This window comes from Chelonia mydas, chromosome 7 (genome assembly GCF_015237465.2).
Source record: "Chelonia mydas isolate rCheMyd1 chromosome 7, rCheMyd1.pri.v2, whole genome shotgun sequence".
Taxonomy (NCBI): domain Eukaryota; kingdom Metazoa; phylum Chordata; order Testudines; family Cheloniidae; genus Chelonia; species Chelonia mydas.
The window spans coordinates 59,759,799-59,783,471 of NC_057853.1; the positions used below are offsets into that span (position 1 = coordinate 59,759,799).

The 23,673-nt window shown below is 51.1% G+C and overlaps 2 protein-coding genes across 9 annotated transcripts in view; one reads left to right on the plus strand and one right to left on the minus strand.

Annotated features, from left to right (window-relative positions):
- Positions 1 to 12,615, plus strand: part of ADAM8 (ADAM metallopeptidase domain 8) — a 98,429-nt gene extending 85,814 nt beyond the window's left edge. The window contains exons 20-26 of one of the 3 annotated variants that reach the window (XM_037904937.2): positions 1,053 to 1,242; positions 3,855 to 3,917; positions 8,919 to 8,987; positions 9,784 to 9,834; positions 10,511 to 10,621; positions 10,799 to 10,909; positions 11,221 to 12,615. In XM_037904937.2, coding sequence (XP_037760865.1) covers positions 1,053 to 1,242; positions 3,855 to 3,917; positions 8,919 to 8,987; positions 9,784 to 9,834; positions 10,511 to 10,621; positions 10,799 to 10,909; positions 11,221 to 11,271 — 646 coding nt within the window. In that variant the 3' untranslated portion in view covers positions 11,272 to 12,615. The remainder of the gene's footprint in view (positions 1 to 1,052; positions 1,243 to 3,854; positions 3,918 to 8,918; positions 8,988 to 9,783; positions 9,835 to 10,510; positions 10,622 to 10,798; positions 10,910 to 11,220) is intronic. The other 2 variants (XM_037904938.2, XM_043551785.1) reach the window with 2 other exon arrangements.
- A 5,802-nt stretch (positions 12,616 to 18,417) lies between these two features.
- Positions 18,418 to 23,673, minus strand: part of ERLIN1 (ER lipid raft associated 1) — a 57,189-nt gene continuing 51,933 nt past the window's right edge. For 5 of the 6 annotated variants that reach the window (XM_043551787.1, XM_043551786.1, XM_037903438.2 and 2 more), the window contains 4 exons: positions 21,037 to 21,128; positions 19,683 to 19,772; positions 19,209 to 19,288; positions 18,418 to 18,942 (listed from right to left, as the gene is read on the minus strand). In XM_043551787.1, the coding sequence (XP_043407722.1) occupies positions 18,724 to 18,942; positions 19,209 to 19,288; positions 19,683 to 19,772; positions 21,037 to 21,128 (481 nt within the window). In that variant the 3' untranslated portion in view covers positions 18,418 to 18,723. Of the gene's footprint in view, positions 18,943 to 19,208; positions 19,289 to 19,682; positions 19,773 to 21,036; positions 21,129 to 23,673 lie in introns of those variants that run through there. The other variant, XR_005226043.2, reaches the window with a different exon arrangement.

Here is a 23,673-nt window from a genome sequence, read left to right on the forward strand (position 1 = left end):
ACCTGGAAAATTTGTCAATGGGGTTGGAACTGCCCTATTGATCTCTGCCCAAAGAATCATTTAGGAGCTGGGTGCAGGATAAATGAATGAATCTCTCCTGCCGGTGGCTGAGCTGTGTGACTGTGTGCAGCACAGGATGAGTCAGAGACCAAGATGGGGTTGGAGCAGAGTCCATTTTAATTTTCCCATTTCCCCTTTTTTAAAAAGAAATTTAAAATATCATCAGAAATTAACACAGCCCTCCCCCCCCCCCCCCCCCAAAAACCTAAGTCATTCCAGTGCTGCAGCTAGGAAAGGTAATTCACTACTTGCAGCAGCTCTTTGAAAAATAATGCTAAATTAAACTACCATTTAATTGGTAAAATTAAAATGGTCACTACACCCTTTAGAAGTAAGAACCCGTGTTCAAAGGAGTTACAGAATGTGTTGCCCACATTCCAAAATTGGAGAAAACACAGTCTCTGGATTCCAAGGTGATGAGTATGGGATAGACAGACAGGCAGACCTGTTAGCTCTACAGCTCAGGTAATTGAGGAGTTGAGCTGGTACAAAGTCACTTCAGGCAGAAACAGGAATAGCACTCAGCTCTGACTGTCGTGGGCTTCAGTTATTTTTGCAATAAAGTGATTTAAAATGCTGGGCTTGTTTTTAAAAACTGAAAAAAGAAGCAAATGAACCCCAATGTGCCCAGTAATCAGCATGTAATGGTGATGTCATCATGATCTGTGATGACACAGGGCTGGTTGTGCTTTCCAGTCCCTTGGGACACCTTTTGAGGTCCCTGATATACATCTGTCTTTTAAGGTCTGATCTTTTCTACGATATATGGTTTTCCATGAGTAGTGTTGAAAAGTGTATTATTCTCCTTCGTTTATGACGTAGCACGTTTTTAGGGCAAGGTGGCAGCAGGACCCTGGTGAATCCTGGGCTGTTCTGTGCCTCATTGCCAAAGAGCCATTGAGATGTTCAGCAGACCTCAAAATTGGGGGCCTTTGGGTGAAATCAAACCAGAGGGAAAATATGGCTGTGGCTCTTTTGTGTGTGTGTTTCAGGAGGATTGTGACCACCACCACCAACGGGCTCTCCAACCCCTTGTTTCAAGAGGGAAGCAATACTAGGAACGTGAGGCATGAGCTTCAGAGTTGCGACATCAGCAGCCCAAATCTGATTGCCACAACCTCAGACCTGAAGAGCCCCAGGTCTGTGTACGTGCCCATGACTCCCAGCAGGCTGCCGCCCGAGGTATGTATGGCCCAGGCAGCCTGGGGAGCAGGAGGGCAGCTCTCGTGGCTGGGGACTTTTACTGGGGAATTCTGGGCTCCTGGCCACTGTGTCCCTGCAATGATGCTGTAGAGAGGGGAGTCAGGCTGCTTCCTATCACCCCTTTGTAACCTCTTCAGTGGACCGTCACTGTCCTTCCCAAGAGCCCTCTGCTGGAGTGGTGGGAATTGCATTTCCACGCCCACACAGGCAGCACAAGGCCCCCGTTACACACCAAGGCAGCACTGTCGTACAAGTTACGCAGTTAGGAGCCTGTTCCTGCAGAGCTGGAGGGGAGAACAAACCCAGGATGGTGTGAATCTGAGCATAGGGATAGGCTAAGGGATGCAGGCCTGGCCCTCTGTGCCTCGGCTTCTCCAGTTGGTGCTTTCTGCTATTGCTAGGCAACTGGGTGCTGTAAGAGCCCCACAATGGAGCTGGATGCCAAGGATTGATACAGTTCTTTGAGCTGGGGGGATGGTCCTGCAGCTTGGCCGTATTATCTCCCTATAGCCCAGGCTGTGTCTGAGCTTCCCCAAGATGCTCCCATTTCCCCAGTTAGTTTGCTCCAGGTTAAAATGTGGGGAAGAAAGAGGACTTTCCACCAGGAGAGGCCCCATAGCACATGCTGAGTGGGTGAGCCTGGGGCTGGGTGAGCTCCAACCGGGGCAGAACTGGATTTGAGGAATGTATCTACCCTCAGAAGGGGGGGACTATGATGGGGCATATAGACCCCACACTGATGAGGTAGGTGCCAGAGAGGCCCTTCCCACCCCTCCACCCTCCTGGCCTGGTCCGTCATGTCTGATAGGCAGGAGGCCGGTAAAAGGAAGGAAACTGCAGTTGGCTGTTTGACCTGAGAGCCCCCATTCAACCAGCACCCCTACTCCTAGCTTCCTTTAGCACCCTCATTACCCCCCAGTTGTCCCTGGGTTACCTCTTCTGCTTCTAGTTCCTCCCCCCATGGCTGTTCCCTTTAGTACCCACCTGCTGAGCTTGGTGCAGTTCCATGTTTGGCCCTGCCACTCTGGTGGATTGCCCTTCGCAATGACATTTCTGGCCAGATACTCATTGTTTGCAAATTTGAAAGTAGTTTAATGAGCTAATTTGCATATTTGCAAATACTTTGCAAAATATGAATCTGCACAAAGCTGACAGTGATGCTCTTTGCTCCCGGGGCACCTCTCCTCTGTGCCTGCCATCTGAGAGGGCTGGGGTAGAACAGGAGTCCTGGGCAGGGAAGCTGCAGCGGGGTGTGGTGGCGGTGCTAGAGATAGGCATGGGTGATGGGGTTGCAGCCTTGGCAGTGTCAGGAGTCAGGTTGGGATGACGGTCCACATGATGTGGGGGACATGGCTTATGTGGGCTGGCAGGCATGAACTGGGAGTTCAGCTGGCAGAAATGGCTGAGGGGCTGGTTGGGTGCTGCATTAGTTGGGGAGGTTCATTAACTAAGTGGTAAGGGGTGAGCTGCATGAACTAAATTTCCTTTGGTGCCTCCTGGGGAAGGGCAGATCCCCTCACTAACTGTCCCCATCACTCTGGGCAGGGACCCCCAAAGCACCCTGCACCTGAACTCCAAGGAGAGCTCCATATGCCAAACATGCTCTGCCCCAAAGGTTGGCCAAACATGCTCTGCCCCAAAGGCTGATTACCATGGCTACCAGTCTGTAGGGCTATTCTCTTGGCTGGAAAGGGCAGGGCATTTTGGCCGCTTGTGTCAGGGCTGCCTCCTCCAATTCTCCCAGCAAGAAAACCACCTTCCAGATGGGTTTGAACCTGGGCAGTGTTTATTGGCTCTCGCTTGTGTCACAACAAACCCCGGTATCCCCAGTGTGGCTGTGTGTTGCTCACGGCTGGGGCTGGAGCCTGCAAGACATCTGCCTGCTGCCAACCCTAATGACAGGGCATTCCTGGATTGTCCATTAGGGTTAGATGGACCCTGCTCTGCTCTGGGCTGGCAACTCCTTGGCCTGAGTAGCTGAGTATGCTGGGTCAGCCCCCAACATCACTCGGGGCGGGCTGGGCTGCACCATGCGGGATTGGCTAGGCATCTCTCCACTCAGGCTGGGCTGAGCTGGACTGGGTGTCACTCCACTTAGGGTGGGTTGGGCTGGACGATAGTGGGATGGGGTGGGTGTCTGTCCATTCTGGGCAGACTAGGATGGGGTGGGCATCTTTTCACTTGGGGTGGGCTGGAACGGGGTGGCCATCTCTCCACTCTGGACAGGTTGGGCTGGATCATGGCAAGATGGAATGGGTGTCCCTCTACTCGGACTGGGTTGGGTCATGGCAGGATGAAGTGGGCATCCCTCCACACAGGAAGGGGTGTGCTGGGCCATGGCGGGATGGGATGGGGTGGGCATCTGTTCACTTGGGGTGGGTTGGGCTGGGCCATGGCAGGATGGGGCGGATGTTTCTCCATTTGGGGCAGACTGAGCTGGGCTGGGGTGCGGGGTGGGGGGGGGATCTCCCCATTTGAGGTAGGACACTGTCTGTTGGGTTTGCTTTGGGTTCCAGTCACACTTTTCGCTGGGAGAGGGGTAAACACGCTGGTTGATGAGAAGCAAATAATTTTTACTTGTTCCTTCTCAGCCTCCTGCGGTGGCCAGTAGTGCCTGTCAGAGCTCGCTAGCGTATCCAGCCAAACCTGTGCAGGTAAGTGACTGGCCTGGGACTGCTGTGTCTGATGTTACTGCTTTGCTGTCAAATGCCTGAGACAGTCACAGCTGCACTCTTAGCAGCAGTCTGCTGAATACCCCTCATAGCAGCTGAGCTGACTGCAATGAATCCAGGGGCCTGGATTCACCGCTGTGGCCCTGACTGTGTGACCCTGCACAGCTCACTTGGGCTGCTCTGTGCTCCTGCTCTCAGATCTGGTGGCGGAGAGTTGACCGTGCTCCGTGGTGAAGGGACGTAGCGCTGGAGGGAGCTGTGTGTGGAAATGCCTGTGTTCTAGCATAGACTTTCTGTGGATGCCCCAACTGGAGAGCACAGCGTTCTTCTTCGAGTAGTGTCCCTGTGGGTGTTCCACGTCAGATGGGCATGCGCCCCGTGTGCCTTCGAGCAGAGATTTTCAGTGTGTCCGTGCATCCTACACTGCCTCATGCCTCACACCGAGACTCTATAGGATTGTGCGAGTGAACCACCTTCAGTTCTTCCTCAACTACCTCAGCCTGAGCTGGAGCTTTCATATGTCCACCTTTGGTGTGTGCCACGGCTATACCTTTTTTCCCCTAGCTGCTAGTTTAGTTTTAGATATTTCAGTTTAGATTATCTTAGTTTAATAGTTGAGAGACTTAGTTTTGTTCCTCACCCTTCCCTCTGGGAAGCCTTGTCTTCCTTGGACACTGCCTCAAACACTGCCTCTCTTGCCAGGAGGGAAGCCCAGTTAGCGAAGGTCACTCAAAGGTGTTCTCTGCCTTGGAGAGTTACATGACCCTCAGAAGTGTAACTTCTGTCTGGCCCTTAAATTCAGGGTGAGGAAGAACTAGGAGATGAAGTTTAGACTACTAATGATGGAGCACTGCCCTTTGCCCCATTTCAGAGCCAGATCAGAAGGACACCTCCCCGTACACCAATCTCTGGGCAGATTCAGTGCCTCTTTGACCTCGGGTCAGCTCTCTCCCAGGAAGGGAAAATCTCCAAAAAGGGTCACAGGAAAAGTGGTTCCAACTCCCTTCATAAGGAGCCTTTAGATAAGAACATAAGAATGGCCATACTGGGACAGACCAATGGTCCATCTAGCCCAGTATCCTGTCTTCTGACAGTGGCCAGTGCCAGATGCTTCAGAGGGAATTAACAGAACATAGCAATTATTTAATGATCCATTCCTTGTCATCCAGTCCCACCATCTGGCAGTAAGAGACTTAGGGACATAGAGAGCATGGGTTGCATTCTTAACCATGTTAGCTAATAGCTATTGTGGGACCAATCCTCCATGAATTTATCTAATTTTTTTTTAACCCAGTTATACTTTGGCCTTCACAGGCATCCCCTGGCAGTGAGTTCCACAGGTTGACTGTGTGTTGTGGGAAACGGTACTTACTTTTGTGTGTTTTAAACCTGCTGCCTATTCATTTCCTGTGTTACATGAAGGAGTAAATAACACTTCCTTATTCCCTTTCTCCGCACCATTTATGATTTTATAGACCTCTCTCCTATCCCCCTCAGTCGTCTCTTTTCTAAGATGAACAGTCCCAGTCTTTTTAATCTCTCCTCATATGGAAGCTGTTCCATACCCCCAGTCATTTTTGTAGCCCTTCTCTTTATCCTTTCCAATCCTAATATATATTTTTTGACTTGGGGAGACCAGAACTGCATGCAGTATTCAAGGTGTGGGCGTACCATGGATTTATATAGTGGCATTATGATATTTTCTGTATTATTATCTATCCCTTTCCTAATGGTTCATAACATTCTATTAGCTTTTCTGATTGCTGCTGCACATTGAACAGATGTTTTTGGAGAATTATCCACAGTGACCCAAGAGCTCTTTCTTGAGTGGCAACAGCTAATTTAGACCCCATCATTTTGTATGTTTAGTTGGGAATATGTTTTCCAATGTGCATTACTTTGCATTTATCAACATGGAATTTCATCAGCCATTTTTTTGCCCAATCACCCAGTTTGTAAGATCTCTTTGTAACTCTTCAGTCTGCTTTGGACTTCAGTATCTTGAGTAATTTTGTGTCAACTGCAAACTGTGCCACCTTGCTGTCTACCTCTTTTTCCAGATCATTTATGAATATGTTGAACAGCACTGGTCCCAGTACAGACCCCTGGGGAACTCTGCTATTTACCTCTCTCCATTCTGTAAACTGATCATTTATTCCTATCCTTTGTTTCCTATCTTTTAACCAGTTTCTGATTCATGAGAGGACTTTCCCTCTTATCCCATGACTGCTTACTTTTCTTAAGAGTCTTTGTTGAGGAACCTTGTTAAGGGCTTTCTGAAAGTCCAAGTGCACTATGTCCACTGAGTCACCTTGTCCACGTTTGTTGATCCCCTCAAAAAAATCTAATAGGTTGGGGAGGCATGATTTTCCCTTTATAAAAGCTGTATTGACCTCTCCCCAACAAATCGTTTTCATCTGTGTGTCTGATAATTCTCTGTAGTTTCAACCAATTTGCCTGGAACTGAAGTTAGTCTTACCGGCCTGTAATTGACAGGATCGCTTCTGGAGCCGTTTTAAAAATCAACATTAGCTATCCTCAAGTCATCCAATACGGAGGCTGATTTATGCGATAGGTTACTAATTGCACTTAGTAGTTCTGCAATTTCATATCTGAGTTCCTTCAGAACTCTTGTGTGAATCCCACCTGGTCCTGGTGACTTACTGCTGTTTTATTTATCAATTTGTTCCAAAATCTCCTCTATCAACACCTCAATAAGAACATAAGAGCAGCCATACTGGGTCAGACCAAAGGTCCATCTTGCCCAGTATCCTGTCTACTGACAGTGGCCAATGCCAGGTGCCCCAGAGGGAAGGAACAGAACAGGCAATCATCCAGCGATCCATCCCCTGTCGCCCATTCCCAGCTTCTGGCAAACAGAGGCTAGGGACACCATCCCTGCCCATCCTGGCTAATAGCCATTGATGGACCTATCCATCTGGGACAGTTCCTCAGATTTGTCACCGAAAAAGAATGGCTCAGATTTGGGAATCTCCCTCACATCCTCTGCAGTGAAGACCGATGCAAAGAATTAATTTAGGTTCTCCACAACAGCTTTGTCTTCCTTGAGTGCTATTTTAACATCTCAATCTTCTAGTGGCTCCATTGATCTTTGGGCAAGCTTCCTGCTTCTGCAGTACTTTTTTTAAAAGGGGCTAGATTCACCAAATGGCTGGAGGAGGAGATGGTCTAGCGCCCCCCCTTTATAATCATTACCCTAATGGTTAGGGCATGTCCCTGTGGGGCAGGAGACCCAGGTTTGAACCTCTCAATCTAGAATAGGCTCTGAACCTGGGTCTCACCCTCCCAGGGGAGTGCACTAACCACTGGGCTGTGGGGGGTGGGGGTTCTCAGTCTAACCTGTTTAAGCTGTTCTGCTTTGTATAAAATACTGGAGGGGTCAATGAGGCAGGGACTAGCCCCTCAGTCTGCCTCCTCCCAGGCGAACACCCAGCTATCAGAATTGTAGGACTGGAAGGGACCTTGAGACATCTTCTAGCTCAGTCCCCTGCACTCAGGGCAGGACTACGTATTATCTAGACCATCCCTGACAGGAGTTTGTCTAACTTGCTCTTAAAAATCTCCAGTGATGAAGATTCCACAACTTCCCTAGGCTATTTATTCCAGTGCTTAACCACCCTACCAGGGAGTTTTTCCTAATGTCCAACCTAAACTGCCCTTGCTTCAGTTTAAGCCATTTGCTGCTTGTTCTATCCTCAGAGGTTAACGAGAACAATTTTTCTCCCTCCTCCTTGTAACAACCTTTCATGTACTTGAAAACTATTATCATGTCCCCCCTTGGTCTTCTCTTTTCCAGACTAAACAAACCTAATTTTTTTCAATCTTCCCTCACTGGTCATGTTTTCTAGACCTTTAATAATTTCTGTTGCTGTTCTCTGGACTTTCTCCAATTTGTCCACATCTTTCCTGAAATGTGGCACCCAGAACTGGACACACTACTCCAGTTGAGGCCTAATCAGAGCAGAGTAGAGTGGAAGAATTACTTCTTGTGTCTTGCTTACAACATTCCTGCTCATGCATCCCAGAACGATGTTTGCGTTTTTTGCGACAGCATTACACTGTTGACTCATATTTAGCTTGTGATCCACTATGACCCCCAGATCCTTTTCCACAGTACGCCTACCTAGGCAGTCCTTTCCCATTTTGTATGTGTGCAACTGTGATTGTTCTTTCCTAAGTGGAGCACTTTGCATTTGTCCTTATTGAATTTCATCCTGTTTACTTCAGACCTTTTCTCCAGTTTGTCAGCTGGAGAGTCACTCTTAGTCTTGCTTACTGGCCCGATGACAATTGAACTGCTTTGGGAAAATTGCTCCTGGGCCTTGGTGGCCTCTGGCATCACAATAAATGAGAGCCTTTCAAAAGCCCAAGGCAACCCCCACCCAGATAGGCAGCTCCGTCCCTGGCGAGGCTGCGCTAAGTGCAGTTCAAGACACCCTTATACCCCCATCTCTCCACGCCACCTGGCTCTAGGGCTGCGCACAGCGTTAGACAGAACATTAGCCATGAGCAGCTTCCAGAGCAGAGATGCTGCCTCTGGGTAGAGTGCCAGGCCGAAGAACTGCTTGGAAAAAGCCCCTGTAGCTGGGCCTCAGCTCCCTTGGGGGCAGCAGCCTGTGGGGGGACGGGATAGGGAAGAGGTGGGCAGGTTGGAGCCGGTTGGTCCTCAGCTCCCTTAGGGGCAGCAGCATGCGGGGGAGGGGTGCCAGTGCTGCACATGGCACCAGGCTCTCCACGCTGGCCTGCCCCTAGTGAATGCATGCGCTGTGATTCCAGTCACTCCCTCAGGACATGGCCCTGCAGATGTGTAAACGTGGCCATGTGAGTAACTGCTCCCCCATTGAATCCCAGCACAGGCTGCCGTGTGCTGCTGGCCTGGGAACTGACAGGAGACACAGTATTTTCATTCAAAGACGACCGCGAAACCTTAGGCTTGTTTTCTTTTCTCTGCATTTGAATTAGGTTGGAGTTAAACCCAACGTGGCACCTCCCCCTCTGGTCTCTGCAAAGCCCAAACCAGCTGCTGGCGAGGTAATGCTGCTTCTCACCAAGCTTTGGAACGCACACGTGCTAGCGGGGACCCTAACTGGCAGCATCACCATCCCTATTGGAGCTGGTGCTTGACATTAGTCACCTGCAGGCCTGCCCAGCATGTCACCTCCCTGCCTGAAGCCATCCTCAGCCCAGTTTCAGGCCCCAAAACAGCATGTGCTGCTCGGGGGTGCCCCCTGCCCTCTCCTGCCAGGCCTCCTTGCAGCTCCCCGTGCTGCAATCCCACCACCCAGACGGTGTGTGATGACCCCACTGCTCCTCCCAGTGCAGAACTCTCTCCCCCATTACCCAGCCCCATGTGGAGCTGTCAGGGGGAACTAGTGGGGCAGCATGTCCACAGGCCAGCCCCTAGCCCTGCAATGCTGGTGGGTTGAGTCTCAAACACCCTTGGCACCTCCCGAGGCATCTGCCCACCCCTGGTGCAGAAGCCCCCTCAGCCAAGGTCCCGGTTAGGCTTCTCCATGATGCTGAAAGCCTGAATCAGCAAAGTTCAAACACCCCCACTTCCACATGGCCTTTGGCCCCATCAGAGCCAGAGCCAGGCAGGCTGAGTTACTTGGCCAGAGCCTCACAGCACTTCTTTCCCAGCAGATTGTCCTTATTCTTTGCTTGGAAAGTGTGGCCCCTGCCCCAGCGGCCCCTACTCGTGCCACTGGCCCCACCAGCGCTTTTGCTGAGCCCACGTGGCAGCACCGAGCTGTGGTAGGGGTCGGGGGCACCTGGTGGGAGTTGGTTTGGAACTGGGTGACTGACTCTGTTGCACCCTGTTGTTTAGGTGAAGCCGAAGCCACCGACCCGGCCTCTCCCCGAGCTGAGAAGCAAACAGGTGCGTCTCATCCTGGGTCCTCACACTGGACTTTCTGCCCACTAGCCACTCAGCTCTCACTTCACAAGTAGGGGATCTGCTCACACACCCCTTCCCCCCACCCACCCCCAGCTCCGCGACCAGTACTGAGGGCCCATGGCTGGCTGTGGGGGGACAGTCTGATGGGGGGCAGCCCACACAAGAGCTGGGGGGCCTTATCCAGGAGGTTGTGTGCCTGCCAGAGTCAACCCTTGGAATGGGCAGCATGGTGTGCTGGGCCTGGGGGGGCAGAGGCAGGAGTGCTGGGGTCAGCTGTGCTGCATCCACACCACTACAGTGGCATGGCCTGAATTCACCTAGGCTGTGCTCCACGTGCTCAGGAGTGTCCAGGGCTAGATACTGTATGGTCTGCGCTATGCGATGGGCTGCTTTCTGCCAACCAACCAGCTGCACTGCAGCTGCCTCCAGCACTGGAAAAAAATCATTACAGCTGTTGTCAGTGAGGCCCTGCCTTGGCTTACTGGGATTCACGGGGGTGGGGTGGGGGGGGTCTCATTTCTTTTCTTTCCCGTTCTCCTATTCTGATAGCAGTTTCTGGGAGAACAGCTGCCAGTTTTTGCAGCTGAAATGGACGCTGATCCCAAAAGATTTATAACGTTGCACATTAAAGGAATGCTTTTTGTCTTGCTCTTGCCAGCGTAAGGCAGATAAGCTGAATGGCTGTAGTATGGATGGGACCAAATTGTCAGCTCTGCCTATCCCGCCTGCCAAACCTACTGCCCTGATGTGTCAATCCAGTCAGCCCCAGGTGAGCCCAGCTCTGCGTGTCTGCGATCAGATTGGCTGTTGTGTTACCCAGTGGGGCTGGGGGCGGGGTTCCCTTTGCCTGGCTAGGCTCCCTGCTTAGGTGGCTATCATGAACAGCTGCCAGTTTTTGCAGGTGAAATGGCCATTAAAGGAATGCTTTTTGTCTTGCTCTTGCCAGCGTAAGGCAGATAAGCTGAATGGCTGTAGCATGGATGGGACCAAATTGTCAGCTCTGCCTATCCCGCCTGCCAAACCTACTGCCCTGATGTGTCAATCCAGTCAGCCCCAGGTGAGCCCAGCTCTGCGTGTCTGCGATCAGATTGGCTGTTGTGTTACCCAGTGGGGCTGGGGGGGGGGTTCCCTTTGCCTGGCTAGGCTCCCTGTTTAGGTGGCTATCATGCCCTACTCCCTCACTAGCTGAGTAGCAGGCTAGTCAGCTTTGTTTTGTTTTAGAGTGACTGAGCTGTTCCTCCGCTTCCTGTGCCAGTGAGGGCACTGGGCTGGGCCAATGTGCCACGCTCATTCAGTCACTGCCAGGGTGGCTTTAGCACGGTCCCAGGACCCACCCCCTCTCATGGCTCCTCTCTTTCTGTTTTCCAGCAGGCCGCTTCCTTGAAGGTGGCACTGAAGCCTCCAGCTCCACGGAGATGACCCAGACTGTGGCAGCTGGGACAGCAAGGCGTGGCTGGCTCCAGCGTTTCTCTAGAATGATTGAGCATTTCTGCTTCTTGCTTAATGGTACTCGACTCGCTTAGCAGAGTCTTCCTTCAAGGTCTTGAGTGTTTACATGAAATGCTTGACTCAGCTGTGCCTTAACACAGATGCTGTGGCTGCACAATACAGCAGGGCTGGCCAGCAATGGCTGCTTGGAGGCCAGGGGGGCTCACACCAGCAGATGTAGGGAAACGTTCTCAGGTTTTCACTAGTGAAAGGGCAAGGCCTTCCCAAAAGTACAAATGAGGGACACTTCTCTCACTGCAGAGCCCCCCCTTCCCATGCAGGCATGGGGGGGTAGGGGGAGCAGCTCAGGGGACCGTTCCTATTTCCATGCCATGCATGATCTGTAGCAATGAGCCCAGCAGATCATTGTGTCATGGCAACGCACTGCCAAGACCACCCATCCTAGCATGGACCGTGTCAGCTAGATCGAGGGGACTAACCCCAGCATTGCAAGCTGGCAGCTGTAATCTCTGCCCACTGCATCCCCCCATGCTGCCGCCTGAAATTATGTTGTTGCTTTCAGGTGCTGGACATAGCAAACGTGCCCCGCCCCTGCGGGTGATCCAATTCAGCAGTCAGGCCGGGGTTGTGGAAGGCCATTCCAGCAATGGCCTCTTAGGTAACAGCTGGAACCTTAGCATGTTCAGAGACTGTTTTTGCCCTGCCCCTAGTGCCTGAATCCAGCCAAATGGTTTTGCTGACAGTGACACACCCAGGAGCCTGGGCTGGCTCCCCAGCCCTCCATAGGGCCTTTCCTTATAGGCAAAACAACTGTGACAAGCTGCCAGCCCAATTCCCTCAATGTCTCAAGTGTCAGCTCCTACTATCTGCAGCACAGACCCTCGTATGGCACTTTCCAGCCCAGTCCTTCCAAAGCATGTCAGGATGAACTGGGACTCCTGGCTGGAGCTGGCATTCGGGATGTTCCTGGGTTTGGGCAGGCAGTAGCCACTCTCTCCCCAGCACAGATTTCCAAAGCTGCTGGCTGTGCAGTGCGTAGGCATGACCAGCTACTGCCAATGCAGGAGCCAGTGCTGTACGGTGCCTGGCAGGTAGCAGCCAGGACCCCAGAATCTACTGCAGTAACTTGATGCCACAGTAATACATGCTGCGCTGAGCAAACAGCCCTACTCACCCAGAGCACATCACGGTCAGCTGGTGTTGGGTTATTCTGTTGGCAGCCAATGTATTTTATCATTTAAATTATTGTCTGAGTTATGGTCTGTCTGAAGATGGGTTGGTTTTTTTTTAATCATGATAATTTATAACCTTTAATGTGATCTTTTCACTCAACATGGTGTTAAATCTGATGTTGCTCAGTTTGATATGAGTTGAATCAAAGGCATTGGTAAGAGTAAAAACTGCAGGCCAGCTTGGTGCAGGGTTTCTAGATGCTGGCTGGGGGAAGGGTTGAACAGTGACTGCTAAGGGAGGGAGGTAGGACTCTCCTGATCCCTTGCAGCCCTGTATGCGTCTTTGGAGAGCTTGGGGCACAGATCCAGCCCCTAGTCTTTGTCTCGATCATGGTCTGAGGGCTTTAGTCTAAACTCACATTGTACTTTAGAGGACTGCTGTCCTGGGGCCCAACGCTGACTTCATGGGGGCCACAGGGCAGGAGGGGGTATCCGCACACAGAGTTGCTTAGCGCTTTAGCAGCAGCAGCCACCATGCAGAGGTAAGTCAGCTCATACAGTGGCTCTCCCCTCCATCGGTTACTGACAGTTAGAGGAAAGCTGCCGCTCTGAACCCCACCTGCAATGGAGCAGATTCTTCACTTGTCCAGCAGCCCAGGGTTGGCCTGTGCTCACAGGAGAAAGGTTGCATCTCTCCCTTCAATACACAGATATTTAAGCTTCTGACTTCATCTGGCTTCTATGGAAGGTAGGGGAGCCTAAATGTCTTTGTTGAATAGCTGCTCCATTTTTCAGCAGTGAGAAAGCAGTGCAGATGGTACATCTCTGCACCCATCAATGGATGTGGCCCTCTGCTGTCCTGAACTGAACAAAACAAGTTTGGTTTTTCAACAGCCATAAAATGGACTTGGCCTGAACAGGAGGGAAGGGATTGAGGCTGCTCTCCTATGACTTAGCCTTAACCCCTTTTGCAGTTCCCCTGACCCCCAACCCTCCCATCTCCCTTCACTCAGAGACAGGAGAGGCTGAGCTCCTGGCAGCCTTGTTACCTTGACACCAGTGACAAGGAGGGCCCCACGCTGGCCACAGTTGCGGTGGAGCAGGGTTATGTTACTCCAATTTGATGCGCGAGAGCCCAGGGGCAGTGGGTTAGGGGGTCTGTCTCCTTGCCCTGGTGCATGTACAGGGCAGATTGCCCTGGAGCTGTGGGAGGATGGATGCATGTGTAACAGCTCTGTGACTGAATGGCAGGTAATGATTCTCCATCTGGCCTTCACTGCTCCACCCTCCTGGATCCCACCAGTGGGGAGTGCTAGGTCTGGAGAAGCCCTGGGCTTGGGAAATCTTTCCCTTTGAGAACCTCAGCCCCCAACCGTGAGCAGATCTTGCTTTAGAGCCCTAAACAGCAGAGCCCCCACAACAGCCTCTAGCTGCAGCAGAAGAGCAGGGGCTGAAGGTAGGTGTTAGGCTATACAGGTTCTGTGTACCCTCCAAGACACTTGGAGTATTTCCAGTAGGGAAACCTAGACAGGACAGGAAATGGAGGTGGTTGATTTGTTTATACTGGGCTGGGTCCTCCCCTGAGTTTGCAGAGGGTGAGACCACAGTTGCCTGCCTTCACATGAATCTGGTGGAAATGTGGGGTGGGAGACCTAGTAAGAGGCAGCCTAGTCCCAACGCAGGCAGGCAGGATGAGGGTAAGGTAGCCACCCAATACGTGGTATCAAAATAATTTTATTCTTATCCAAAAATTTAACATTTTGCCATATAAATGAATAATTTTTTAAAAAGTAAATTCCACAGAAACTTGTCCAGGCCCCAAGGCCCCCCCACCCGCCCTCAGACACAATCCAGCAGCTCGTGGAGGGAAAGTTGTTTGCTATCTCAAAACATGGACACTTCTAAATTCATTTTCAAACAGGTAAATTCCAGACCATGAGCCCTGTGAGAATTCAAACTAATGCACAAGTGACCCACACTGATCAAACCAACTGTCTCACTTATGACCAGCATGTCATGGACAGTATTTTAGAGTAGGTAAAAGTGATCAGAATGTGGACCCTAAAATGTTGGTTAGGAAAACAGGCGATTTCTGTCTAGTGCAGGAAGCACTGATCAAGTATTGCCAAAGGACTGTGAACCCTTGGGAACATCCTCAAGCACTCCTTAGAGAAATGTACAAAAAGCAAATCACACCAAGCAAGGGAGGGTGAGTATCTGACATATATATTCCAAGCCAGATAAAGGGCCTGTACAGCTTGGCATTAGATGTGCTAAGTCCAGCCTGCAGCACCTTCTTGGCAGCAGACTGAGGCCGCAAGTGAACAGAAGTTTGGGTGGAGCACCTCCCCTCTTGCAGAGAAGGAGCTGTTTTCTGTATGCACCCTGAATCTAGCATCACCCGCTGGCTGTAGAGCCCGCCATTGCAGTTGTGTGTGCTGTTGCCTGCCTCCTGGAGCTGGAGGAGTGGTCTGCTCTTACAGCAATACATAGGTCTTGTACACCCAGGCACCCGAGAGAGTACAGGGCTTGTCACCATCCCCTGCCCCATCAGGCATCCCTTAGACACCAAGCTCCCACTCATCCTCAGTCAGTGAGAATGCTGGTGGGCACAGAACCCTGCTTGTAGCAGACTTTCAAACAGCTGGAGCAGATGCTTGTTCAGTCATAGTTTGTACTTGTGACCATGCTCTCCTGCTGCAGTGCAGGCCCTCCCAGGAATGCAGACTGGTGTAGCCCACAGCCAGGCAACTGGACAGCTCAGAACTTGGACTAGAGCACAGAGACCTTGAAAGCAGGTACTTGGCATATGGCTGGAGGACTGACACACATCAGCTAATAGCTTGGTGCTTAGCAGCTTGGGGAAATGGGAGGCACAGAGACTAATTCCCTAGGGACAGAGGCACAGATGTCAACCAGTCTAACTTCCTGCTAGCCAGCAGTCTTGGCAGAGCCACCCAGTGTGCTGTGGCTGCTGGTCATTACAGCAGAGGGCTCAGGCCCATCTCACCTAGCAGACCTTCAACCACAGAGCAGGTGAGTTCTCCCTGGCCAGGATGCAGATTCAGAGGCTGCTACTTCAAACTCTGACAAGTCCATGGGGCCACAGGCTGCTTGGCAATGCCTGGCTTCTCTCCACGAGATGGTGGAACTGCCAGGGGGCTGTCAGCAGGACTGTGCCATTCAGCTCAGCATGGAGCCATGAGCATGTAGACTCCAGTTCTGGTGGATGAGCCTGCTCTTCTCCCACCTTATCACAGTGGGGCAAGGAGGCAATGGCACTATGGTAAGGTTCTCTGTCCTCACCCCAGAAGCTGCAGGAGTGCACAAACTCCCAATCAAGAAGTGCCATCTCTGCTGCTGCCTGGCTCCAGGAGGCTGCATGGCATTTTAATCCTCAGGTGGCTAATTGTTCCTGGGTTCCCACCTTAGCGGGGCTCTAAGAGACTGGCAAACAAATGCTGACAGCCCAATGCACAGGGAGTCACAGGGCCTTCCCTTCCTATGGGCACTAGCTTGAAAGTATCTGGACAAGAGAATACTCTGGCTGCAGCAACTAAATGTGCACCCCAAACAGCCAACAGCAAAGTGGATGCAGAGCAACAGGTCTGTAAAGCACACTGTATTCATGCTGGGACACCTCCTCCAAGAGATATGCTGCACTCTGGCTGAACACAGTAAAGGCAGAAATGCTGCAGAAGGGGCAGTGGGTTGAGAACAATAGCTCCAGTAAGAACCACAGGGCTCATGCTGCAAAGTAGAAAGGGGGCATTCTGTCCCCCAGGGGAGCGAGGCAGCACAAGGACTCCCCAAGAAAGGGCAGCACAGGAGCAATGCTTAGGAGAGAACAGCCATTTGGCCACATGAGATCTACAGACACGAGGAACAGAAATGTCAGAAGCAAAGCTCCAAGCCTCAGGCCCCATCCACACACAAATTGTACCCCACTGACAGTAAGACAGAGCAGGCCAACTCCCTGAGCATGGCCACAACTATACCCGGACAAAAGAGGTTGGGGCAGTATTGCTAGTCCTGCAGAGGAAGAGGAACCTTCACACCAGTGTAACAGCACGCACACGAGGGCTCACACTCATTTAACTATTTCAACCAGGGAACCCCCCCGAGTAAAATAGTTAAATCGGCACAAAATCAGTGTGTGGGGGCCAGTCCCGGTGAGATCCCTGCGCCCACTCAGGAGGCCATCAGCAGGTACTAAGGCAGGTTCAGGTTTTTAAACCTTGAACTGAATACTTCAGAGAACAAGGTAAATTATTAGCATTCAGGAAAAAATACACAGCACGTTCCCCAGACAAGCCCCCAGTCCAGCCCCAGCTCCACACTCCCTGCAACATCAACTGCAGGGCAAAATGCAGGTGCTCAGCGTTTCCAAGAAGCACCCACAGGGCCGAGTGGGCTAGTGCAGCCCGTGGAGCCGGAGGGTGGGACGAGCACATAGACTCCAATTCTGGTGGATGAGGCTGCTCTTTTCCCACCTTAGCAGAGCGAGGGTCAGGGCCAGATGGGAGGCAAGACATTCTGGAACCAATCCCAGTGATCTAAACCCCACCCCAGGACTTAAAAGGAAGCGTCTACACAACAGTATGTGAAATACCACCTGAACAGTGGCCCTACCATTGGAGAGGAGGGGAGGAGACTACACCAAGCACAGCTCCTGTAGGAATTCCCCCCACCCTAGGATAGTGGGTCAAGGGACAGACAGCAGATGTCGCACAGTATCCCCAGCAGGGGGCTTCCTTCCTGTGCCACGAGCAGGGAAGCATCCCAAGCAGCAGCGCCACTCAGTTGAGGACATTATGGCTGGTCAAAAATGCTAACAGACAACGGGTTGGGCAATGGGAGCTGTTCACACTGAGCGCCTGCTCTCTGGGGAAGCGACAATACTTCATTCAAAAACAGAATACCCCCACATTAAATGACTCCAATCGGGAGCTGCTTCTGCAGACCTCCCACCGCAGGAGCTCAGCAGCCTGATCCCGGCACCCTGGGACAGAGCTGCAGAAGTGGTGGAGCAAGACTGAGCTGAAGCAGCAGGTTGAGCCCATGCCCTGCTTGGAGGCAGAATGAACACTGGGCCACCCCAGCACCGGAGAGGTGGGCAGCAAGACAGCCAACTGAGTCCCTTGTGCGTTGGGGGGGGGGGGGGGGGGGAGGAGGAGGGAGACGACTTTGATCCAGACCTGGGAGCGCTGATTCCTGCGTCCTCCATCTGCACTTGCTCTCCTCCCTTTGTCTGCCAGATGCAGAGAGGCAGCAGCCCTCCCAGGGCAAGGAGGCAAAGCTAACTGAAAGGAGGCTGGGGGGGCCTGGCAGAGGCATCTGTGGTCAGGGCAGGTTTCACAAGTCTGTCCCCTTGCCCTCAGTACCTGGCACCATATGCTGCCTGCTCCTCAATCCGCATCTTTGGAGGGGAGGAGACAGAGCCATACAGCACCAAAGAGCAGAACACGATCTTCATTGCACGTAGGGCAGCTAAAGGAGACAGGCAGCCCAGGTAGCACAGCATTACCACTATAGACTAGTGCCAAGTTCAAAGCAGTTAGTGTTGCTATCTACAGAAAGGATTAGAGCTATATGGTTCCTATTTAAAAAAAAAAAAAAAAAAATCTACTTGCCACCAAGCCCATCCTAGCCGGGCCTCTGGCATCTAGGGAGCTGAGCAGGTGTGCACAGTGAGGCACGACGCAGATGAAAGTCGGTAGCATTTTACAAGAAGAAATTAAGTTTACATCTAGATGAGCGACAGGCCTCAGAGCAGCATGAGGGAGGTTAACGAGTCAGTCCAGCCTCAGGGGGTGGGCAGCAAAACGACCAGGCTTTCCATCCCACTCACCCAGCGCCCTCGAGGGCCCCTAGGCCAAACCTCCTTCCACAAAGGTAATGCAGAACGCAGGCCTTCTAAAGAACTGCACCTCCTGCAGAAGGCTCCCTGGCTTCTGTCCTTTAATATTCCAGTATAGGCAGGTTTAAGTACAGGATTGTCCCTCATTCGGAAGCACCAGCTCAAACAGAGAGTGAGAAAAGGGAAAGGCAGAGCCCTCAACACAGTTGTTGCATAAAGAAATCAACCAAATTGTCACATCTGTGTAGAAAGAGGCTGCGTGTGCTGTGTCCGCCCCACTGGGGCATGGCAGAGAGCAGGCAGCGCCCCTGTAGCACACCGGGGAGGACACTGGTCTGCACGACGCAGCCGCTTCCTCCAGAGCTTGCTGAAGCTTTTCCACCTCTTGCATCAGCCTGTGCTCTCTGGTTTTTTGAGGTGGCTTCCCCCAGAGAGTGCAGGATCCTCCTTTGAAAGGAGGCTCGCTTCTGGCACGGTCCTCATAGCCACGTGTTTGAAGGTGCAGGAATCCAAAAACATGCTGGGGATGCTGTTACCAAAATACAGCTTGCTGTTGGCAGCAATGGCCTGATACTTCTTCAGCTCCAGATATGCTGGCGTGAGTTTCAGCTATACAGAGTGAGAGAGCAGATCCCATAAGAGGCAACATTCTCATGCAGACATCACTGGATTTATCCCCACAGGTCCCCTCTCACCCAGCAACAGGGGTTTGTGGTCGACATTTAAATCCCTGCACCAGAAAACTGGATTGATATCAGATAAATTAAACACTCCCATATCACTTGCCATTTGGAGCCCTCCCCTTCCTCGGTGGAGTGAAGAGACTAAGCAAGTCTACGCTTTGGGTCACTTTGTTCCAAAAACACTCCCCATACCTTGTTAGAGTCAGCCATTTTCTGAGCTGTGTAATATTCTGCATCAGCTTTTGTTCTCTCTCTTGCTAGCAAAACAGCATCTAACAGCAAGAGAAAGTCAAATAGAAAAGAGCATTAGAACTGAAATAGCAACATTACTACAAGCCCTCTGGGACTGTGATGTAAGGAGATCACTGGCTGTGCCTGGTTACAGCCAGGCTGAGCAACACACATGTGCAGGCACTGAAGAGCTGATGGAAAACACTCAGGGAGAATTTACCCTCACAGTTAAGAGCTACAGTTGTGTGAGGTTTATTATTTGCATTGTGATAGCACCGTGGATCCCCGGGCTGAGGTTTCTCCTCCACCCATAGTTACTGGAGGTGCGGGGCGGTGCCTCTGGGAGACCTTGTGCTAACAGCTAGCGTGGAGGGTCGGGGGGTGGGGGGGAGAGAAAGAAGAGAGGAGAAATGTCACTACTCAAGCTCCAGTTACCTTCAATCTCAGAAATTCTCTTCTCTGTTTCCTTCTCCATAACCTTCTGTCGATAATGAATCTTGGCCACCTCAGCCGCCTTCTCAGCTTCTGCAATTACAAACAGCAGCTCAGACAATGCTCGCTCAAGCACCTGTGGCCACAGTATGTGGACAATAGTTTTGAATGGACTGCACTGGATATTATTGCTGATAAGAGGCTCAGTACCAGGCTATCCCTACAGCTCACTTCTTCCATCCCCTCAAGGTGCTTCAAAAATTAACAGTTACATCTGGGTGGTACAATCAGGAAACACAACAGTGATGGGTTCTAGCACTGCAGTAACTCAGCCACCTTTCACACAGGTGGTGCTACCAGTAAATTATGCCCTAGAAACTTCCTTGGTGTGGAGACAATCAGCCTGCAGAGCTCAGCCACTTTCACCAGGACAGCTTGTGATTCCAGTCCACAGGACTGATCTGGCTTACAAGTGTCCCCAGTACAGTACGCAGCCCCATCCCGAATGCTCTTACAATGTACTGAAAACAAACCGTTTAGTGATGTGATGCACACATCTTGGGAAGAAGCCAAACTACTAAGAATTTCTCTTCAAAAGGAACATCTCTAAGTTCTAAGCAGCTTCCAAGGGAGGGGTGTTGAGAACTCTAGTGAGCTTCTAAGCCCCTGTCCTGCACCACAATGTAGCACTTTACAAGGGGGAATCATTCATGGAAGTGGCATGTGCTCCCTGAACTAGAGTTGGACAGGACCACTGCGGCTGCTCTCCATTCCATTCCAAAAGGGCCATGACCCCCAGGAGTAGGCTTTAAAACCCCTCTGAAAGACGGCCCCTCCATCAGCACAGCATCCCTACCACCACATGGGGGACTGGGGTCAGCACAACACAAACTGTTGACATGACAAGAGAGAATAAAACTGCCGAAGTTAAACACACGGCTTCATAGCATAATGTGCTTCTGCACCATGTGCCCACTGGGCAATTACAGGCCCCACTGCATCACTGAATGGTCAGAAGCAGCATCACCACAAAAACTGGTAGCCACCGACTGCTGCAGGGTGCAATGCGGCCTTGTGATGAGGTGCTCAGAGATCTGCTGTCCCCGGTGAGGGAGTCAGTGCTGATTCAGAGGGAGGAGCCTCATCTACTGAATCATCAGCTGCAGGATTTATCCTGGATGTCTCCCACCTGACTAGCGACCTAGCCTGTTCCTGCTTGGCTAGGGACAGCAGACTGTCCAAAGGGCCTGGCTGGGATGTTCTGTCCAAGCCCACTCCAGTAAATAGCTTGTGAGAAGATGAAATCTGAAGATACTAGTCCTTGGCATACTTGTGTGTCAATGACTCTTCAACATACCTATGAGAGCCTTCTTCCTCTCAGTCTCCGCCTCCTTCTCCACAACCTTTTGCTTCTGTGCTACGACGAGCAGTTTGGTCTTTTCAGCCTCCCTGCACCACAAAAGAGTTTGCAAGTGAGCTTTCAGGGTGTAGATTTAGAACAAACACAGCCAGCAATGTCACCATCCCAAAAGGGAGCAGTTGAGTGCAGGTGGGAGAGACACGGAGTTGCAGGTACAGAACAACCAGAGACAGCACACAGACAAGCATGCTTGGTGAATATAGGGTGAACTGAAGGTTTACTTGTTAAAAACTCCAGTAAATTGACTGCAGAATAGGAGCAGCTCGCTTGTCTATTTGGGATTTTGCTTTTGCTCCTGGGTTTTTTTGTGCTGCACTTAACTGGTGGTCGCTGTGTCACCACAGGCTGCCCTTGGAGTCCAATGTGTAAATCTCTTAATATCATCATTTAACTCAGAATCCAATTAGCGGGATTTACTCCATGAGACATAACTGGAAGCCAGCTGACTGCTTGAGCAAAGGGGAGGTTAACCGAGCCCTCCCTGAGGCTCTGCCCAGTACAAGCTTAGCAAGGGAAGGAGGAGTTACTGTTTTAAAGATGGCCCTGAATGGTCCTTTGCACATGGGAGCCTCGTTACATGGAAGCACTAAATTCATGAAAGGGGTGGAGTGCAGAAATACCTGCCCTCTGCACCTGCAATGATCTAGGGCTTCAGCCAGAAGAGTCCGACACCGTATCCTGCATGAGAAAGTCTTGCTGCCCATCCTGAACCAAACCGCAAGGATGGCTTGTAATTGACATGACTTATGGGTGGGGTTGCTAGGAAGCGTATCCTAGACCACTGCAAGCTTTATGGATCAAAGACCTGCACCTAGAAACAGGCAGCCAGTACCTGGGACAAGGCACGGCGCTTACACAAACAAGTACTCCACTCAAAAGACAAGCTACTGCATTCTGCACTAGCTAGAGCACCCCACTGCTTTTCCGGGACAGCTCCAAGATGAGCACACTGCAGTGACAGAGCCTCTGGGCCAGAAGGGTCAGTTACCCTGGAAAAGATGCTTGCATCTGTGCCACCATTGTCAGCTGGGAAGCCAAACAGCCAAGGCTCCCTAACAACCCCAAGACTAAACCGTGTCCTGACAACAAGGCAACAACACCCCTTCAGCAGAGGGTACTCTCTATTCCTGGTTCCAGATGTGAACCTGGGCAAATCAGCATATCCACGTGACCAAGTGGAGCCAAAGCCAGTTAGCTCCCTTCCAAGGTAACCTGCTTCAACTCTCCACTCCACTATTCTACCCAAAAGACAGCATGCTACCCTGTGCGAGGACCTACGATGTCTGTGCTTTGCATTCTGGTGCTCTCTGCTAGCTGTGGTAGATGTAATTAACAACCGGCCCAAGCACCGAGTATATTCCTGCTAACACGAGCGAAGGAAATGGAAGAGCTTTCATTATTTGCAGAGGCACATGAAAGGGGAGAGAAGTTCAAAATGCTAGAGATCTGAGAAGGGCACAAACAGACTGGTTAAGAATAAAGCAGCTGAGCCAGAATATTAAAATAGGATTTAGACTCAGGAACTTCACCATGCATTGAACTTCTCCTGACCCCAAACATCTCTTGCAGATGCACATAAGGTGTCTACCCGTGAGCTAAGCTGCATCCACAGGGCACAGACAGCTACTCTGGCTGTCTGAGGGACCTCCATGCAACACTCTTACTGGAGTTCGGGGGAGTGACACAGAAAACCTGATGAGCCTAGAGGACAAGAGATCTGTGGCCAATTAAGGAGCTTCTCTTAAGGGGAGGCCAAGCAGTCCTCTGCTTCAAAGGATGGTGGTTAGAACACAGGATTCACACCAGGACCATGGGCCCAGGAGTTTTAAGAAGGGGGCAGAGATGGACCCAGGGGAAGATCAGGTTCCAGGGCTGACTATTGGGACTCCTCTAAAGGTGTTTACACTAAACATTCAGGCAAGCTATCATCTCATTCGTTGATTCAGAGCCCCAGACTGCCCTCACCACAAGCCTGCTGCTCTCTGAGGATACTGAGGATCCCTGTGACACAGGCTGCTGGAGTGGAAGGATGGTCTGGTGGTGAAGAAGTGGTTCCCAAACTTTTTTACTAACACCACCCACCAGCTGCCTTAGCTATTAAGGCATTTGTTCAAAACTTAGGAGAGTTGGGCTTGGTTCTTGGCTCTGCCAGACTCCATGCATCTCAGTTCCCATCCATACATTGGGGATAATAGCACTGCCCTAGTTTCCTGGAGGTCTGTGAAGGTAACTTAATGAATGTTTGCAAGGTGCTCAGAGATGGCCCTGGTGATGGGAGCACAAAGGCAGAGCACATATGTAGCACTGCTAACCCTAGATTATCAAAAGTCACAAATCAGAACTCAAAAAGTCTTGAGATTCCGTTTAAAAATAGGTTTCAGAGTAACAGCCGTGTTAGTCTGTATTCGCAAAAAGAAAAGGAGTACTTGTGGCACCTTAGAGACTAACCAATTTATTTGAGCATAAGCTTTTGTGAGCTATGCATCCGATGAAGTGAGCTGTACTGTGGAAAGTGTATTATTATATACACACAAAGCATGAAAAAATAATGAAAATGCTGGAAATGGCCCACCT